This window comes from Pteropus medius, unplaced genomic scaffold (genome assembly GCF_902729225.1).
Source record: "Pteropus medius unplaced genomic scaffold, Ma_sr-lr_union100, whole genome shotgun sequence".
Taxonomy (NCBI): domain Eukaryota; kingdom Metazoa; phylum Chordata; class Mammalia; order Chiroptera; family Pteropodidae; genus Pteropus; species Pteropus medius.
In genome coordinates this window covers 12,515,699-12,534,090 of record NW_024349804.1, presented here as the reverse complement: position 1 = coordinate 12,534,090, position 18,392 = coordinate 12,515,699, and the positions used below count along the sequence as shown (strand labels likewise).

Genomic DNA, 18,392 nt, shown 5'->3' with positions numbered 1-18,392 from the left:
GGGAGAGCCACCCACAATGAGTCTGAAACAGAACTCCCTGGAGACACGGTTTCGGCTCCAGTCTTCAGCGCCCCGGTAAAATCATGACCATCAGCTAAGTTGGTCCTTGTCGCCGAGGCCTCCCCTACCCCTGACCAGGCCCTTTCCCCGCAAGGCTCCGGTGGCTTCTGACCCAGGATGTTAGCCGCAGCCAGCACTCTGCAGAGTACGAGGCCCATTCGCGGGGACGCACGCAGCGGGGACCACTCTCGGGGGAGGAGGCAGCAGCTGGATGAGGGAGCAGTGCTGGGCCAAGCTGCCCGGGCAGGGCCAACGACTGGGCGGGGCAGCACCTCACCTCGCCTCCTGCACCCTCTGCTCCTCAGGCCAGCGCTCTTGTCACAGGACTGAGGATGTCCCCGGTCCCAACCATGTGGGGACTGGCGTCATGCGGCGGAGATTCCAATGAAGCGGTGAGGTGTGTAACCACCGCCGGGAACGGGCTGCACTGTGTCCTCTCCCCCAGGACCTCAGAACGTGACCGTGTTTGGAAACAGAGCCGCTGCAGGCGCAGTCGGTTAAGAGGAGGTCACGCTGGAGCAGCGTGGGCCCTACTCCGACATGACTGATGTCCTTATAAAATGGGGACACGTGGACACAGACACACACAGAGAGAAGGCCACATGGAGATGGAGGCGGAGATGGGGTGACGCTTCTACAGGCCCAGGAACCCCAGAGACGCCAGCAAACCTCCAGGAGCCATGGGAGAGACCTAGGGCAGGTTCTCTCTCACGGCCCCAGAAGGAACCAACTGGCAAACACCTTGACCTTGAACTTCTGGCTCCAGAACTATAGCAGAATAAATTTCCTGTGCAAGCCCCCAGGACACTCATGTACCACCGTTCCCTCAGCACTTAGGGCAAGAGCTTCGGGCTGGAGCCCACGAGCCGGCCATGCACTGGGGCCCTCCGCGTCTCTGAGCTTCTGTCTTTGGAAATCAGGTCGCCCTTGACAGCAAATAGTTAAACCTCAGCTCAAAACGGCTTACATCGGGAAAAGGTACTAGCTTCACGAAACAAGTGGTCTGGAGGTGTGGTCACTCAAGGGTCACTCGAGATGCCCGTGGGACCCTGAGCAGAGAAGCCAGCTAAACCCTGCATGGACCCCTGCCCCACAGAGATGGCGACACAATCGGCTGCGTTGTAAGCTGCTCAGTGTGTGCAGCAAGAGGAAACTAACACGCGGTGGAGCAGTGTGACAGCCAAAGCGCCCAGACAGCCCCTCCGCTCGGGAGGCCGTACAGGACGCTCTGAGACGGATGAGCCAGATCCACACGCATCGACGAGTACACCTCAAAAAGCGCACGTGCCATGAGCTGAGCCAGCTGCTCAGGGAATAAACTGTGCAGCCCTCTACGTAAACGAGCAAGGACAGTGTGCATGATCACAGATAAAAACGCAGGGTGACCTCACGCAAACCTCACGGGAATGACGAGCGTCACCTAGGGACAGCAGTCACTCCTGGGGAGGGCGGCGGGGCGAGAATGGGTCCGGGCCCAGTCTGCGTCGACTACATCCAAGTCAGGTGTTTGTTCTGGAGCGAAATCTAAAAATGTAAACAGTGTCAAGGGTGGGTAGCTGGGTGCTTTTTAGTTATTTTCTGATTTTTTTTCATGTTTTAAATGTTTTTAAAACTTCTTTAATTGGTTGTAATATCTGCACCTGACATTTAAAAAATGAAGGATTTTGGCCAAACTGAGAAAATATCCAAATGTCTTATAACTCTCATTGCTGTCAGTCCACTGATTTATGGGTCGATCCACCCCTCCAGCCACCTGGCCCTGCCATCACCACCATCAGTGCCAACCCCCCACCTCCCATGTGTCACCTGTCACACCCTCACTCTTCCTGTGGAGTATCAGAGCCCTAGGTTTCTCTGAGGGGCAGGCACTGGGGGTCCTGCTGCCCAGGGGTGCATAATGCTGCCTCACAGGTCTTGTGAGGTTTACGTGGCACAACGTAACGTGGCAGCCCATCCTGATCTGTGACCAGTGGTTGTGCTAATGGATGAAGTTGTCCAGCCTACCTCACAGAGGTCGTCCATGGGGCAAGATCGAGGTCAGAGGCCCCGCCCCAGCCCCCACTCTCCCACTGGGGCTGGGGTTCTGAATACTGAGCCTCACCATGGGGCAGTTATCTATTCGCCCTCCACCCTCCCCCATCGGCAGGAGGCCTGCGTGTGGGACCCCGGCCCCGCCCCTCTGGAACAGCACCCACACACTGCCCGTCTGAGGTGAAAGGCTCTCGCTGTGACTCGGGGACAATGAGAGGCACCTTGTTAAGCACCTGCGGAGAGTCTGGGCCCAGGTTGGGGTCCTAGGGCAGGGACGCTGAGAAGAACTTGCTGCTTCTGCCGCCAGAACCTCTGGATGGTTCTAAACAGCCTAGGGGCTACTCTGTGACCAGCCACTCATCCCTGGTCGTGTGGACTAAAGACATGCTCACACTGGGCCGTGAGGGGACAGTGTGAGCCTGCTCCGCACTGCGCTGTTTGGGGTGGTGGTGGTTGGAAGCGACCTGGAGGCCCTGGGGACCATGACGGGTTGACCGCAGAGCACGACACGGTAGTAGCAGCAGCAGAACAGACACTGAGACACTGAACATGCGAAGGGACAAGGCAGCCCTCCTGTGAGGAGAGCCCCGCCCGCAGCCCGCAGCCCCGCCCAGGAAGCTGCGTGAGTCGGACATGCAAGAGGTCAGCCTGCTGCCCCAGTGACAACCCAGGAAGCTGAACAACAACTTCTGGGACAGTCGGCCAAGACTGGATCCATAACTGACAGCTTCTCGAACTTCTGTCCCCACTTCCCACTCAGGACCAACTGAGAAAGCCTCACCTGCTCCCCCAGCCAGTCGCCTGGACGCCCCCTTCCAGTAGCCACCGAGCCTCCCACGGCCCCCAGCCCCCGTCACGGCATCCGAGCCCCCTTTTCTCCACGAGGAAGCTCCCCCACCCCTCTGCCCGCCTTGGGGTCTCCGCCAAAAGCAAGTGATGGTGGCAGACCCCCACTACAGGCAGTTCTGAGCAAACAGCCTTTGCCTCCTCCTGCATGTGGGGATGGGGGGGGTAGGGGGATCTTTTGTTTGGTTTCCACATTGGTACAAGAGTAATAGGGAGGATGTTGTAAAAAAAAAAAAACCACGCAGAATTTATGAAAACCATCTAAACTTATGAAAACATCACAACCTCAAGACATGAATTTAAATTACATGCACATACATGTGTTCACCAAAAGCCATAGGAGCACTATGCCTAATAATCCCAAAACAGAAAGAACCCACAGACCACCGCCTACAGAACATAAAAGGGACAGGGGGACATTAGGGTGCCGGTGACTTTCAGTTTCTTGATCCGAGTACTGATCGCACAGGTTCGTAAATGTGAAAATGTATCTTGTAGCAGCACACGGATGATCTGTATGTATTTCCCATATGACTGTTATTCTCCCATTAAAGGTCTACTGGAGACTCATGCCCGGAAAAGATCGATGCACTTTACAGAAGCCAAGACGTGCATTAAACACTCTGACTAGCTGTCTAGGGAGGAGCAAGAAAGGGGAGTGGGGCGTGGACATGGAGAGGAGGAGACAGATCAATAGACGTGAGAGGGGCCTTGCAGGGGACCAGGGACCCCCGGCCAGCAACTGAGGACAAAGCAGAGGACTCAAGGGCTGGGGTGGCAGGGCGGTCCACGCCACAGGACCGGCCTTTGGGGGCTCGCCTGCCGCACTGTGTCACACTAAGAGCAACTGCCTTCCATCTTCAGAAGAATTTAAAAGGCCGCCAACATCCGAAGCCACGGAAGTGTGGTGGGCCCCTAACCAGCAGGTATTCTGGCGATCTCCATCAAGGCTTTAAATATGTAACGGCTTCGACCAAGCGATTCCACCTCTAAAAAAGCCACGGCTGGAGGCTCGCGGGCGTGCACGAGCACGTATGCACTAAGACGGTTACCGCAGCGTCGTTTGTAACGGCCAGAAATCTGAAAAGCGCGCACGGGCCTCTCAACGTCAGACTCATGACACCGGAGGGGGTGGGTGCAGCAGCCGGCAAACCCGGTCCGGGTGCTGACCGCACGGACGGCATTGGACGGCCGCGCTGCCCCCCACGCCCAGCTCGTGCTGACACTCCTTGCCGCGGGCAGGCGCCTTCCACGACGTTTAGTCAACACCTGGTGGAAAGGACGCCCCCTATGGCTGATGTCTGTGGGGTCCTGCGCATGGGGGCTGGACGTCATCCAAGGACCCATCCCTGCCTGGCCTGCTGTCCGGCTCCCAGGGGACCAGGCCAGTGGGAGGCAGAGGGCGGAAAGCGGGGTGGGGACTGCGATCACTCCACTCCCGCCAGCTACTGCCGGTGGGCGAGTGGCAGCGCCTCTCCAGTGGCTGCTCTGTCCCTAGCCTCCCGCTCCGGCTCCTGCGGGCCCTACTACTCCCCAGTGCCTCCCTTCCCAGGGGCCCCTCACCCCAACACATCTCTATAAACGGTGCCTTCATTAGTCCCTTTCCAGTCACACTCCTCTGCAGGGGGCTAAATGGCGGCCCCCAAGAGATATGCCTCACCCCCCAGACCTGTGACGACAGCCTTCTTTGTAAACAGGGTCTTCACAGATGCAATTGAGTTACAGGGTCTCAAAATGAGATCACCCTGGGTTTAAAGTGGGTCCTAAATCCAATGACTGGTGTCCTTATAAGAGAAAGGGGGGGAGCAGAGACACAGGGAGGAAGGCCACATGACGCTGGAGGCAGAGCCTGGAGTGACGCGGCCACAAGCCGAGGGACACCCAGGACGCTGAAAACTGCCAGACGCCGGGAGAGGGGCCTGGACCAGACCCTCCCTCAGAGCCTCCTGAAGGAATCAACCCTGCCAACCCCTTGATTTCGGACTTCGCCCTCCTGAACTGCAGAACAAATTTCTGTTGCTTTAAAGCACTCAGTTTGCGGTAATTTGTTTCGCCAGTGCTAGGACACTAAAGTGACCTCTGGGGCCCTGGTGACCACAGGGCCAAGGAAGAGAGCCTGCTGGCCTCTGCACCAGGCCCTCGGTCCCTGAGAAATCACAGCAGCAGTCAGCATCTGGCAGGTCTCATTTCCCCAAGCAGCTGCCACCTGTGTGACAGACAACAGCCCTCCCTCCCAGGGGGTGGGGAGCAGCAAGGGGCCCCAGATCGGTCTTGGATCACCAGATGGCCATGCTTTGCATGAGGCGGGACAGCCCACCTCATCTGTCAACAGCCCGCTCACGGTGCCTTTGCGGGAGGCCCACAGACTCTGTGGCCAAGGCCAGGGTGGTGGCCGTCAGCCCCAGCCTCCGGGCTCCAGGCCACTATCGCATGCAGCCTTCAACACATGGCCGTGGCCAGGGCTCAGCGCGCGGGGCGGACTCCGGGGCCTCGTGCCAAGACAGCACCCTCATCTCTGCCCCCTGCTGACCTCCAGCAGCTCGGAACAGCACGAGGCACAGCCGCAGACACACGCGCAGTCACATGCCACTGTCCGGCAAAAGCAGACGTTCTGCAGGGGTCTTCCCAGTCCGGGAAGAACACTGCCCAGCGCCTCGGGCTCGACCACTCCGCGCTGCCGTGCCCCGTTCCCGTGCTCTCTCCCTGCTGCCAGCGTCCTCTCTAGTCAGCTGGCGCCCCGTAAGCAAGTGCCACAGCCCGGGGCCTGACCTCCAGGAATGTGCTCTCTGCCAGTTCTGGAGGCCGGCGCCTGAGCTCGGGGTGCCAGCAGGGTGGGGGCTGACATGCAGACGGCTGCCTTCTCGCTGTGTGCCCACACGGTGGAGCGGGACGGGGCTCGGGCGTCTCATCTCATAAGGGCCCTTGTGACCTCATTTAACCTTAATCACTCCATAAAGGCCCTGTCTCCAAACACAGTTCCACTGGAGGTTGGGGCCTGAATGTACTGATTTGGGGGACACGATTCAGCCCACAGCGGGCACCCTCTGAGTGCCTGGCCAATCTCAAGGCCTGTTGGGATTTCATCTTTTGCGTTTGGCAGAGTGCACAGCAGTCCCTGAGGATGCAGACAAAGACAGGCCATGCCCCCTCCCCCTGCACAAGCCCCCTGCACGAGGATCCCAAATCCTAAGCTGGCAGTGAAAGACACCCCCTCTGCCCAAGTCGGACCGGCCTCCTCTGAGCCCTTCTCCACTAGGCCTCTACCTGGCCCATGAACACAGGAGCAAACACTAACAGGGTTCCCAGCACCTCGAGGCCACATCCCTAGGATGACCCGAGTCCCCCTCACAGGCTGAGAAAGCTCAAGGCTGCCAGAAGAACTGACTGTGTGAGCCCACGCCTGAAGATGGCGGGCTCCGGCCTCTGGGAGGGTGCGCCTCGCCTCCACCAGCAAGGGCTAGCGAGCCCAGCCGGTGCCCCGTGGCCCCCCCTCCCACTTCCGTACCTTTCACTCTCTGGCTCTGCTGAGCCCCCCCCATCCTCACTCTCCCTTAACGCCCCTCACTTCTGCACACATCCAGGCTGAGTCCAGGGCGGCTGGACCCCTGTCCCTGCAGTAGAAGTTACTGATTACACCCGCCCTTGCCACTTCGGTGCCTGGCTTTGCTCACCTGACACTGGCCGCCCGCCCAGCACACACGGGGGCTCCATGGCTAAGCCAGATTTTCACGCCATTTGTGCTCTGCGAAGTCCAAGTCACAGACCAGAGCATCAACAGTTGGCATAGCCCAAACAGTCCTTCACTCATCCTTCCCTTCCACAAAGTGTCCTACTGTGTGCCAGCATTCCGCAGCGGACACTTGAACTCAAACTGACTGCTTTATACAAGCAGCCCAGGGCAGCACACAGGGCGTGCTAGGGGAAGGGGTGGGGGCCAGCTGGGGGCCGGGGCTCCCAGTGCGTGCAGAGAGCCAGGCTGGCATGACACGTGGTGGGTCGAACATGGTGCACGGAGGTCCCTGTGCACAGACACCAAGTCCCCCCACGCTGACCTTGCCTCTCCTCGACGGGTGCTGGTTGTGTTCCAAGGAGAAGCTGACCCCTCGGTCAGTCAGGAGTCTCGGCTGGCTCCAGAAAGGTCCAGATGCCTCCGGGGGCAGCACTGTGCCCAAAGCAGACTGTGACCACGGATACGACACGAGCTTTTGCAACAGGGACATGTCGTGTCCTATGCCATGTCCTGGATGTGAGCAATGCCCAGAACTACCTCGGCAGGTCCAGCCCCCAGCCCAGAGAACGTGCGCTCGGGGCAGGAGCTGGTGAGTGGCTGGTCAGGACAGGGACACCCCTGCGTGGACTGGTCGAGCAGGCAGACTCCAGGCCCAGACAGACCTGGTTTTATACTTCGGCTCCCCTTGTATCAGCTGCAAGACCAAGGTCAATTCACTTAATCCTCTCCGCCTCCATTTTCTCACCTGTAAAATGGGGCCAAAAGCCTCCCCAATCACGTAGGGCGGTGGTGAGGCTTAAACGAAGTGAACGTAAAGTGCTGACTAAGCACAGCTCTCAACCCCGGGAAGAGGTCAGTGGACACTGGCAATCGTTGTCATTGTTGCTATTATTTTATTACTAGCAGAAACTTGAACCAGAAGGAGAAGCATCATGTGCAAAGGCCCAGAGGCAAGAGAGAGGGGCTGAGCCCTCAGGACCACAGTGGTGGGATCTGGCAGGAACAGGGGTGCACAGGTGCATGTGGTGGACAGTCCCTCAGAGTCAGGTAAGGACAGGCCATTCTGAGCACAATGGGGTTTTGCCTGTGCGTGGACTCACTCTCACTAAAGTGTGAAGGACGCGCTGGGTGTGAGAGGCTGACAACGAAGGAAAACGCTCCGAGGATCCAGGCCGAGAGGGTGGGTGGAGCCGGCCAGGGACAGGGGGAGGGTGCCACAGAGACAAGAGCAAGCTGAGAGGGGGAGACGGCAAGAACGGGCACTGCTAAGGTAGGCTCAGTGAGGCAGAAGGGGTGTGGACGGCACCATCTGTCACCGTCCACACACCTGGAGGCACGCGAGGTCACTGACGGGCCAAGGACACTGGGAGCTGGGTGTCAGGAGACAGACTCCTGGCCCACAGAGCTTCCGAGTCCTCGGGCCCTGCTTGAGCACATAGCACGACAGTCCTATCTCCCCGCACACAGTGTGTCCACGCAGAGAAGCCAGAAGGGTCTCCCTGGGCAGCGATGACCCAGGACTCCCGCGACGCCAGTGCTCAGAGCACGGCAAAGATAGGAACAGCAGGGCTGGGGACTTGGACTTGACAGACCTGTCAGGACAGCTGGGCTCCCGGAAGGCGGGAGAAAGTCCTGCCCAGCAGGCAGCCCCGGCATCAGCAGAGTGGAGGCAGGTGATGGCCACTCAGGGGAGTCTGGGCTCCAGGGCGGGGGGCGGGGGACACTATCCAAATAAGGCAGTGACTATTACCAGCGGGAGACTTCACTGCTAGCATGCTGGTCTGTTCCTTCTGAATGTTTTTAACTCACATTTTTTTTCCACACGTGTATCACAATATGAATTATATTTTTTGCTGTTGTCACTTAAAATGAACATTTTCTATATTATTAAAATTTTTCATCACCACCACTTTCATTAAAACAATACAAAATCTCCTAAAGATAACTCGTTTATTATTTTTATTGTATCTAATAAAGCGATACTGATAAACATCGTGATTCTGATAAACATCTTCTCACCTTTTCATCTCTTTGTCTACATTATTTTTCTTCCTTAATTCCCCAAAGTGGAATTCCTAAGCCAAATAGGAAGGCCCTTAAGAAACAGTGACAAATCCCTTCCCAAAAGCTTGTTTTAATTCAGCTGCCTACAAGCTGGGTAATGGCCCCCGCCACTGCTGTCCAGGACCCCATATTAGGGGGCTATGCTCAGTCCCCTGTGCTCAGACCTTGATCTCTTGATTTTCCCTTTACTCCAATTCCCACAAAGCTGACTTCGTGAAAGACTTCAATCACAGAGGGGGCAAGGTGGCAGACACCCAGGTGCTTTTTCTTCAGGGTAAGAAAGTTCTTATAGCTCTTAAGTGCTTATAGTTCCTTAAGTTCTCAAATTCTTATAGTGCCTTAAAGTTCTTACAGCTATTGCTTGAGATCTTTTTATTATGAGAAATAACACACTGCAGACACCGGCCTCCTGCACACACCTCCCCAGGGCCTGCCCCTGCCCCCGCCCCAGGGCAAGGACAAAGGTGAATCTGGTGCCCAGCCAGCCATCCAGTGTTTTCCTTTCACTGTTCATGTCCATAAGAAAAACAGAATTGTTTTGTGTTTTTAAAATGTACATAAACAACAGGAAGCATAATTCTGCAGCTTGCTCCTTCCCAACCGCTGCATTAAGCCAAACTAAAACACAAAACAAAACAAAAACACCTTCTCTGAGACCTCTGAAAGGCCCCAACAGGACCCGCATTACGTGCACAAATAATACCATTTCCCCCAACTTCTCTCCTGCTGAAAACCAAGCTTGTCATGGGTCAAGGGGAAAACATACAATGTTTTAACTCCCCGGAACCACATGGAATGAACATGCTCCTCCTGCAGAGTACAGCAAAAGCTGTTCCTAGAGGGGAGTCTGTAGCCTTAATTTTACACTGGGAAAGAAAGGCTGGAAACGAATGAGGTGAACATCCAGCTTAAGATATAAGAATAGCAACTTAATAAACCCAAAGGAAGTAGAAAGAAGAGGATAAATGAGTGAAACAGAAAACGAACAATTGGAATACTCAAAAAAGCCAATGTTTGTTCTTTGGGGTGACTAATGAAGTATGTATACTAACCTCTGGCAAAAATGATCAAAAAGAAAAGAGATGACATAAATAAATAATATCTGGAATAAAAAATGGGTACGACCATAGACGTACTACAGATTAAAATACTAGTAAAAACGAGACTCATAATGATAACATACTTTGAATTTAATGTGAAACAGACGAATGCCTAAAAATAATAATAATAATTGAACTTACTGAAAAAGAAATGAAAAATGCGAAGAGCCTCACAATTTGAAACAAGATAGAAGGATCACGTTTCTCGTCAGGAAAGCGGTATGTCTCAGCCATCGCGATCTTCCCCGCGCGCTCCCAGGGCGGGCGGCTGGAGTACCACGGATGCCGCAACGAAGTAGCTTGCCCCGCTCGTGAACGGAGATGGGCAAAGCCTACACGAAATATCAGCGCGCAGAATAAATCTAAAAATAAGATGCAAAACCTCATGACCAAGGTGGAGTGATCCTGGGAATGCAAAGATGCTTCTACTTAAAAATACACGAGGGCGATTCACCGTGTTATCAAATTAAAGGAAACGTGATCATCTCGATAATGCTGAATTTTTGTTATAAAACTCAGCAAGATGATTTAAAACAAAACAAAACATTTTAGCAAACTAGAAATGGAAAGGCATTTTCTTAACTTGAAAAAGGATATCTACCAAAAACCTGCAACAAATGTGACCTTTCCCGGTGAAATCTTGAGGAGCGTTCCCTCTAACAAGAACTGAGACGGGTCCGGCCGCACCGCCTGTATTCGACGTTGTTCTAGAGTCCCAGCCAGTGCAGTAAGGCAAGAAGAAACAGTTTAAGGAAGCGATGAACTGTCATCATCACAAACAACATATCTATATGAAAAACCCAAAAGGGATCTACGATCAAATTATTAGAAGTACTAAGAAGATTCAAAAATATTTTTGGACTTAAGCTTTACATAGAAAAATCAATTATATTTTCTTACAGCAACAAACAGAAAATGTAATTTTAAAAAGATACTGTAATTTTAAAAAGATAATAGCAACAAAAAGTATTAACAACCCCGAAGTAAATCTAAGTAATACGTGCAAGATTTTAATGGAAAAACATTGTTAACTGAAGTAACTACATACACAGTTAAACTCATTCTGTTTAGTGTACAGCTCTTTGGGTTTTAACAAACATGTTCAGTCATGTAAACACCACAATTGGAATAGAGAGCATTTCCATCCCCCACAACGGTTCCCTTGTGCTCCTGAAGCTGTCGTCTTGGGCCCAGCGTCCTCTGTACCCAGGGGAATGTGTATGACACTTCGGAAAACACTATCCAGTACCGAGGGCCTGAGCAAGGGGGACTCTGGACACAGGCAGAATGGATGGGAGATGCTCCACTAACATAACCCTACTGGGTAAAAGCTAACGCGGGTTCTCAGGCCCAGAGGAGTTGCACGTTTATGTAACGTGGGGCCAACAGCCTTCCCCACACCCTTGAGTTTCTCCACCCTGAAGCCTCGATACACAGGAAGGTTAAGTTACATGTCCAGAGTCACACGGCACATAAGTGGCAGAAGTCCCAAACGCTCCGGCCCTCCACAGCCACAGACCCCTCATTTGTAAAATGGGGTTAATACTGGCACCTAACTTATATGTGTTTTACTTTTGATTCACTGAACGGATACAAACAGAGCGTTTTGACAGCTCTCGCTCCCGTCCCCAGAGCCCAGGGTCTCACACGCACTGCCTGCCCAGGCCTCCCTAGAAAGACGGAAGAGGAAGACGCTGGGGGAGGACGAAGGACAGGAAAGTGATGAGGGGGCGACCAGCTCGTGAGAAGACGCTGATGCGTGAGGCCAGATCCAGAAACGGTTCCGCCAGCCCCTTGTCAGCTGTAAATGAAGCGCTGGGGTCCGGGAAGGAGGTGCCCAGCAGAGAAGCAAGCAGTGACAGATGGCCGCTGGCCGTCATTCCCCCAGCAGCACCACCCGCGACACCCATGCTGGGCCCCAAGGGAGGCATTGGAGACTGGGTCCAGGATCGTGTCTTTGAGGGACATGGCTAGTGGCACATCAGCGGGCCCTGAGGCAGCGGCCCCAGCCCAGAGGTGGCACTGGAGGGAGAGGGGACTGCGCCAGAGATGAGCTGGCTTTGTACCCAGGTGTCAAGGTCCAGGTATTTCAGCTCAGAAGGCAGCAGGTGTCAACTGTGCCCCCGCCCGGGGCCCAGACACCATGCGGGGGCACGTGGCGGGTCCCTGACCCACCCTCGGGCAGGTTAGGTCTCAACAGAGGCGGCTTCTGGGAAATGCCTGCTGACTGCTTCACAACGAGTGCCTCTGTGTACCTGGACCTGGGTGGCCGCTGGGCACACGGTGGGGACACAGTGGTTCTGGACCCCGCTTCACGGAGCCCACGGGACACCGACACATGCTGCCTCCAATGCCACCCTCCTCGCCTGCACCAAAAGAGGTTGATAACAGTAACAAAGATGCTCGCAGCAGCTGTGGGGCACTGGGAAAGGCTGCTGCTCACACCGCAGAGGCCAGGAAGTGGCCGATGGGGAGAGGCACAACCACGGGCTCTGGGGGCTGGGCCAGTGGGCTGCAAGAGGCTCGGAAACACCCCACCCTTGGTGGGTGCTCCCTGAAGACTGGGAGTGGGGTGCAGGAAGGGCCGAGCCAGGGGACAAGTGGAGAGACTTGCCAAACAGAGTAGTGGCCTCCAGCTCCCAAACATCCCCCAAGTCTGACTCAGGGCTAGGCTGTACTCAGGACACAGACAGCCAGACAGAGCAGCAGGCAGCTGGTCCAAGGGCCGGGACGCTCCCTGGGAGAGAGAACCCCTGAGCAGATCCTTGAAGGGTGCACCGGGCTCAGGGAGACCGAGAGCAGGGTGAAGGAACAGCATGTTCGAGACCACTCGGCTAATGCATCAAGTGAACCAGGATTTGATCCCCTAAGCCCATGCCTCGGTGCCTCTCAGGCAACAGGGAGCCACAGAAGGTGCCTGAGTGAGGGAGTGCCCTGGTTCTCTGCATGGGGCTGGGTCGGGGAGAGATGGAGGACATGGCTAGAGGTGGAGACAGGGGCGCAATCCCACAGCACAACAGCAAGGAACAGCACCAGGATGGCAGAGCCAGGCGACACTTGGGGTTCTGTAGCCATGGCAACAGACAGCCAACCCCGAGGCGGGGTTCCAAGAGCTACCTCTGACAGGCATTTACCAAACCTTCAGCACGAGGCCAGGTGGCCCACGGGCCCACCACACCTCCCAGCTGCACTGCCAGGCCTGGCTGGCGCCTGCTTCCGGCCTTCCTCCCAGAGCCCACTTCCCGAGTTCAAAGGCCAGGCCTTCAGGCTGCTCTGAAATGTGGGCAACATTGATGATGTGACTTGGGACACCCCCTTTTCAGAATACCCCATTTTACCTTCACTGGGGGAGGCTGGCCCCAGCCACTTCAAGGTTCTACTTTGTGGTTTACCTGCAGGTGACCCATCTGAAGAGGGGAGATGCTTTCCTCCAACACGCTCAGTCCCGAGGGTGTGGGGGCTGCAGGGGGCGGGGAGACAGGTGGGCGTCCTCGGCAGTGAAGCCTGCAGCAGCCCCCACCCTGCCCGGCAGAGACACAGCTGGGTCTGCGTGAATAACAAAATATGAAATTCATATTAATTTTATGTTTAGTCAGGCAGGATTTGAATTTCAAATCAGACCCTGAGTGGATTCAGACTGACTGACTACAGCCCATCTCCCAGGGCCTGTCAATCAACTCCCGGTCCCCCCAACAGTCCACCAGCCCCTGTGGCATCCAAGTGGCTTTCTCAGGGGAGCCTGGAGCATCAAGACGGGGTGCAGAGGGCTTTGCACCAAGACAAGCAGGTGCAAACATCCCAGACTCCAGACTTTGCCTTCCGAGGCCATGGCCCAAACCCTCCCCCGGGTTTCCAGACCAGCCTTCCACCCAAAAATCCCCAGTTGATGTGGGGTTTTGACGGCTTTATTGAGGTATAACTGACAAAACCGTAAAGTACTTGCAGTGCACACTGTGGTGATTGGATATATGAGTACATTGTGAAAGGGTCCCCAGTCTAGTTAAGTAACACATCCGTCACTTCACATATTTACCTTCTGTGTGTGTGAGAACATTTCTCTCTTAGCAAGTTTCAGTTACACATACGGTGGTATCAACTGCAGTGCCACGTTCTACATTAGATCCTCAGACCTTAGTCATCCTATAGCTGATGACTATAAGATGCACCCATTCTCCCCACCCCGCCCCAGCCGCTGGCAACCTCATTCTTTGTTTCTATGAGTCTGACTTATTTTTTTGGATTCCACATATAAGTGACACCATGTAGTATTTGTCTTTCTCTGTCTGGCTTATCTCACTTAGCACAATACCCTCAAGGTCCATTCATGCTGTTGAAAATGGTAGGATGTCCTTCTTTCTCATGGCTGAATATATTTTGATGTGGCTTTTATGACATTAATTTTCCTGAACTTTGCCGCCTGCTACCATCATCTGTCTATGCAAGAACCAAGATAAGACCTACTCCTTCACTCTATCATGCATTCACCTTTTCCTGCGGCCCCGTTCGAGCCTGGCATCAGCTAACGAAAGGCTCTCCCCAAAGACACTGTCACTTTACAGTGCGACCTGCTCCTGGCGCCTTCTACCCACACTCTTAGCCTCAGTAGGCTCTCTACTCCCCTGAGCCTTTCTCCTCACCTGTGAAATGGGATGACCCGACCTGCTGCAGGGAGCTGGCTCATGCCTGCTTGTAGTCTAAGCAGCATGCAATTCATTCAGCAACACTGTGCTAGTATCTCCTTAGTGCCTCCCGTGTGCCAGTCCCTGCCCTTGGGGGTTGGGGGGGTGCAGTAGGGATGGACACCATGGTGAACAAATTGGGCCAAACTCCCTGCCCCCAGAGCTGACATTCCAGGATGGTGGGTCTCAACCAGGGGTGGTCTTGCCCCACTAGAGGACACATGGCAATGTCTGGAGACGCTTTGGTTTTCATAAGCCTGGAGGTGGGGTGCTGCTAGCATCTAGTGGGTGAAGGGCACTGAATACCGAGAGGGATTCAGTGCACAGAACTGCCACCAGAGCCATCCAGCTCAAAATGCCAACATTGCCAAGATGGAGAGGCCTATTCCAGGGGGTGAGACTGTGAAAAAGATAAATAAGTAAAACACATAGACTGTGAGGCGTTCAGTACCGAGGAGCTGGGCCCCACACAAGGAAGGAAAAGCACAGTGCCATCCTCCCTGCCCAGCAAGAACAAAGCGTCACAGGGAGGAAACGCTCCCAGCCTGAGACCCAAAGAGAAGTTGCCCACTTGGCATTGAACCAGGCCAGAGACGGCCCACAGCAGCTGCCAGACCCAGAGATGAATGGGGCCCGGTCCCTGTCCCCAGGGCTCCCAGCCTAGCAGAGGAAACACACACACCCCACGGTCCCAGGCTTTGGCCACCTGTGGGCCGTGTGCTCCTCGGCAGGTGGCCTGGCCCTCTCTCTGAGCCTCAGTTCTCCCAGGTGTAAAATGGAGACAGTGGCAGGTCCCATCTACTTGGTGTGACTGTTTTGGGGTCAAATGGGACCTGGCCATGGGAAGTGCTCAGTCAAGGGTCTCTGGCCTTATGCTTCAGTGTGGAGGAACATGGAAGATTCTGGAATACCGAGAGGAGGGAATGGTGAGCATGCCATTTGCAGGGCTGAAGAGCTCAGAGACACATTTCATCAGGGAAGACACCCATCCAGGGTCTCCAAGGCTGAAGTTCACCAGGCTGATAAGACCACGCGGGAGAGTGAGACAAAGTGTCACTGGGACACTGGGTGTGTGTGAGCATACTGAGGGACATGGAGGGATGGGGCCCCACGAGGCATGACTGCCAGACCTGGGACTCTGCTTCATGCTCGCCTAACGTTCCTGACAGTCTGTTCTCAGCTCAGCAACCACAGGGGACCCTTGAAACCCAAAGTAGACCTGTCCCTCCCATCTCAGGCAGCGCAGAAACCTGTCCTTACAAGACCCCACAGCCGTCCCTACGAAGACCTCATCCTGCGAGCCTGTCCCCCTCTCCTCCGCTCCAGCCACGCTGGCCTCCGCGTTGCTGCAGAAACACGGCTGGTCTGCGCGGTCGCACCTGCGGCCCCCTCTCCCAGGGACCCACAGCCGCCAACACCCGGGGTTTGCTCGGACCTCTTCAGGGCTTTGCGCAGTCAGGATGGAGGCAGGGAGGCCCCTCCGGGCGGAGGGACCCGCAGGGCCAGAGGCAGCTGCACGGGAGGTGGCCCGGTGGGGGGCCCGGCGGAGCTGGAGCTGACACTCGGAGGAGGCCAGGAGGGTTGCACGCCTCCGAGGTGTGCCGGCGGGAGAGGGTGCGGCCGGCAAGGAGTCTGGCCCCACCCAGAGCGGAGGACTCGCAGGTGGCGCCAGGGGGCCACCAGCTCCGTCCCGTCACTCGCCCTCCCTGCCTCGCTGCGCCCCGGCATGAGCAGCTCCATTTCGCCGACGTGGCAACGGAGCCCAGCGCAGGAACGGCGTCCCCGCGTCCAAGCCGCCGGCGCGCCGTCCCGGCCGCGCCGGCTTTCACGTGTGGACCTAACGTCACCGGCGCGACTGCCCAAAGGTATGTGTTTTTTACATTTGTAAGAAGTCAACACGCTTTTCGCTCTATAATCTTTGAAACGTACCTTCTCTCCTAACAGCCCGTCGTTCAGCTCGCCGGTTCGTCGCTCGGGCTGCGGAGTTCGTTTTGCCGGCTGCATAGCGCTCCACCGGGTGACCTTCGCCAGCTCACTCTCCCAGTCTCGGGTAGCTGGGTGGGCACCGCGAGGGGGCCCGGGGCCCCTGCGGCGCGGAGACCGCGGGCGGGAGGCCGAACACCGCCCTCAGGAGGCCACGCCGAGCAAGTCCGAAGGGGCGTCCGCACGCCGCACGCCACGCGCCGCACGCCCGCCTGCTCTGGACGAGCCAGCTGATTGGTCCACATCCCTGCCAATGACTGGGCGATGCCTGGGCACGTGATGCCCAGCTGGCCAATGAGAATGAGAAGAGGGCGGCCTAGGAGATGCTGGGAAACTTGCTAAATTACAGGAATCCCTGACCCTGACCCTGACCCTGACTGTTCTCTGTGTTGCAACATGACGCCCCAGCCACGTGGTGACCACCAAGAGAGCCAAGCAGACCAAAGAGACGGAGAGACGTGGATCCTAGGCGTCCATCACGGAGCCCCTGAATCAACCACCCCCGGGGCTGCCCTGCCCTGGACATCAACCTGTCGTTACAGGGGTTGTGAATTTCCTGGTTGTTCTGGTCATTCTGATCTGGGTTTGCTGTTACTTTCAGCTGCTACTTTCAACTACCTCCCAGTAAATCCGTGGTGACTCACTCCATTCTTCAGCAAATTCTTTTGCTTAAATCAGCCAGAATTGATTTTGGTTAAGATAACAGAAGAGAGCCGGAACTCGCACCTGTCTGCCAATGAGCAAAGATGCCGAGGGATGAGGGTGGGTGTTTGGAGCTGGAGGAGACAGGGGAGGTAGGGCAGAGGCTGGAGCTCCAAGTTACCCAACCCTCTTGGGCGAGACACTGAGGGTCACAGTGCGAGGACATGGCAGGGATTGGATTCTGGAGGGGCTTGAATGTCAAGCAGAAGAATGCCAACTTACTCTTGAAGTCACAAGATTTCGACCAAAAGAGTCACTGAAATTTACATTTTAGGGAGTTTGCCTGGACGAGGTGTGCACGGCCCGGGAGAGGGGCCCTGGCATCCGCTAAGCTCCTCCCTGTGGGCCAGTCAGCTCCCCACACCATCTCAGCTAAGCCACACAGCTCCCCTAGGAGGGAGAGGTTATTTTTTTCCAGACAAGAGGCCTGGGGCCCCCAGCTGGTCAGGGGCACAGCAGGAATGCAGACACACCAAACCCAGGCTTTTTTCAACCTAAATCCTGCTGCCTCTGCATGCGTCAGCAGAGAGCCGGCACCCCAGGGCTAACCCTGCCAAAGTCATCATCCGCTCCAGGAAGGGAGAAGCCTCCACTGACCAGCGAAATATTTCTGTAATTCTTAGAACCCGGTGACCAGTTCACTAGATTTAAGGCTGGCTCACCTTGCAGCTGCCGAGGCAAATAGTGACATCCCATCTTTTTATGCCACATTAATCTAAACAAAGCCTTTGCCAGATGTCCGCCCTTGTCTGCATAGTAGATGGAAAGCTGAGGGGTTTCTGAGTGCTGCGGGAGCAATGAGCAAGAAAAGGCGAACTTTGTCCCGGTTTCAGTGGATCACGGGGCAGATCTTAAGACTGGCCCTGAGGCAGAGGCCGAAGCCAGCGACTGCACTGCTCCACTGCTCCTCAGGCAGCTACACTGGGGGGAGCCCACCAGGAAAACTCCAGCTGAGCTTGCTGCAAGCCTCCCCTCCAGCCTGAGCAGCTTGCACAGGGCGTGAGCCTCACAAGGCTTTTGTAGACACCCAGGGACAAAGGTGAAGAAGCAATTATTTCTGCCACCCACGAGGGCCAGGCACTCTAGGGGTAGATATTGTTAGATTCTCTCGGTCACTCCTCAGGTAAGTGCTGCCCTCACCCTTATGTAGGTAGGAAACTGAGGCCCCGGGATGCTGGGGGACTCGCTCAAGCTCCC

The 18,392-nt window shown here is 55.6% G+C and overlaps 1 protein-coding gene across 1 annotated transcript in view; it reads right to left on the bottom strand.

Annotated features, from left to right (window-relative positions):
- SORCS2 (sortilin related VPS10 domain containing receptor 2) overlaps positions 1–16,569 on the bottom strand; it is a 386,735-nt gene extending 370,166 nt beyond the window's left edge. The window contains exons 1-2 of the mRNA XM_039838002.1: positions 16,440–16,569; positions 13,224–13,377 (exon numbers count right to left, since the gene is read on the bottom strand). Coding sequence (XP_039693936.1) covers positions 13,224–13,238 — 15 coding nt within the window. The 5' untranslated portion in view covers positions 13,239–13,377; positions 16,440–16,569. The remainder of the gene's footprint in view (positions 1–13,223; positions 13,378–16,439) is intronic.
- Positions 16,570–18,392: the final 1,823 nt, after the last annotated feature.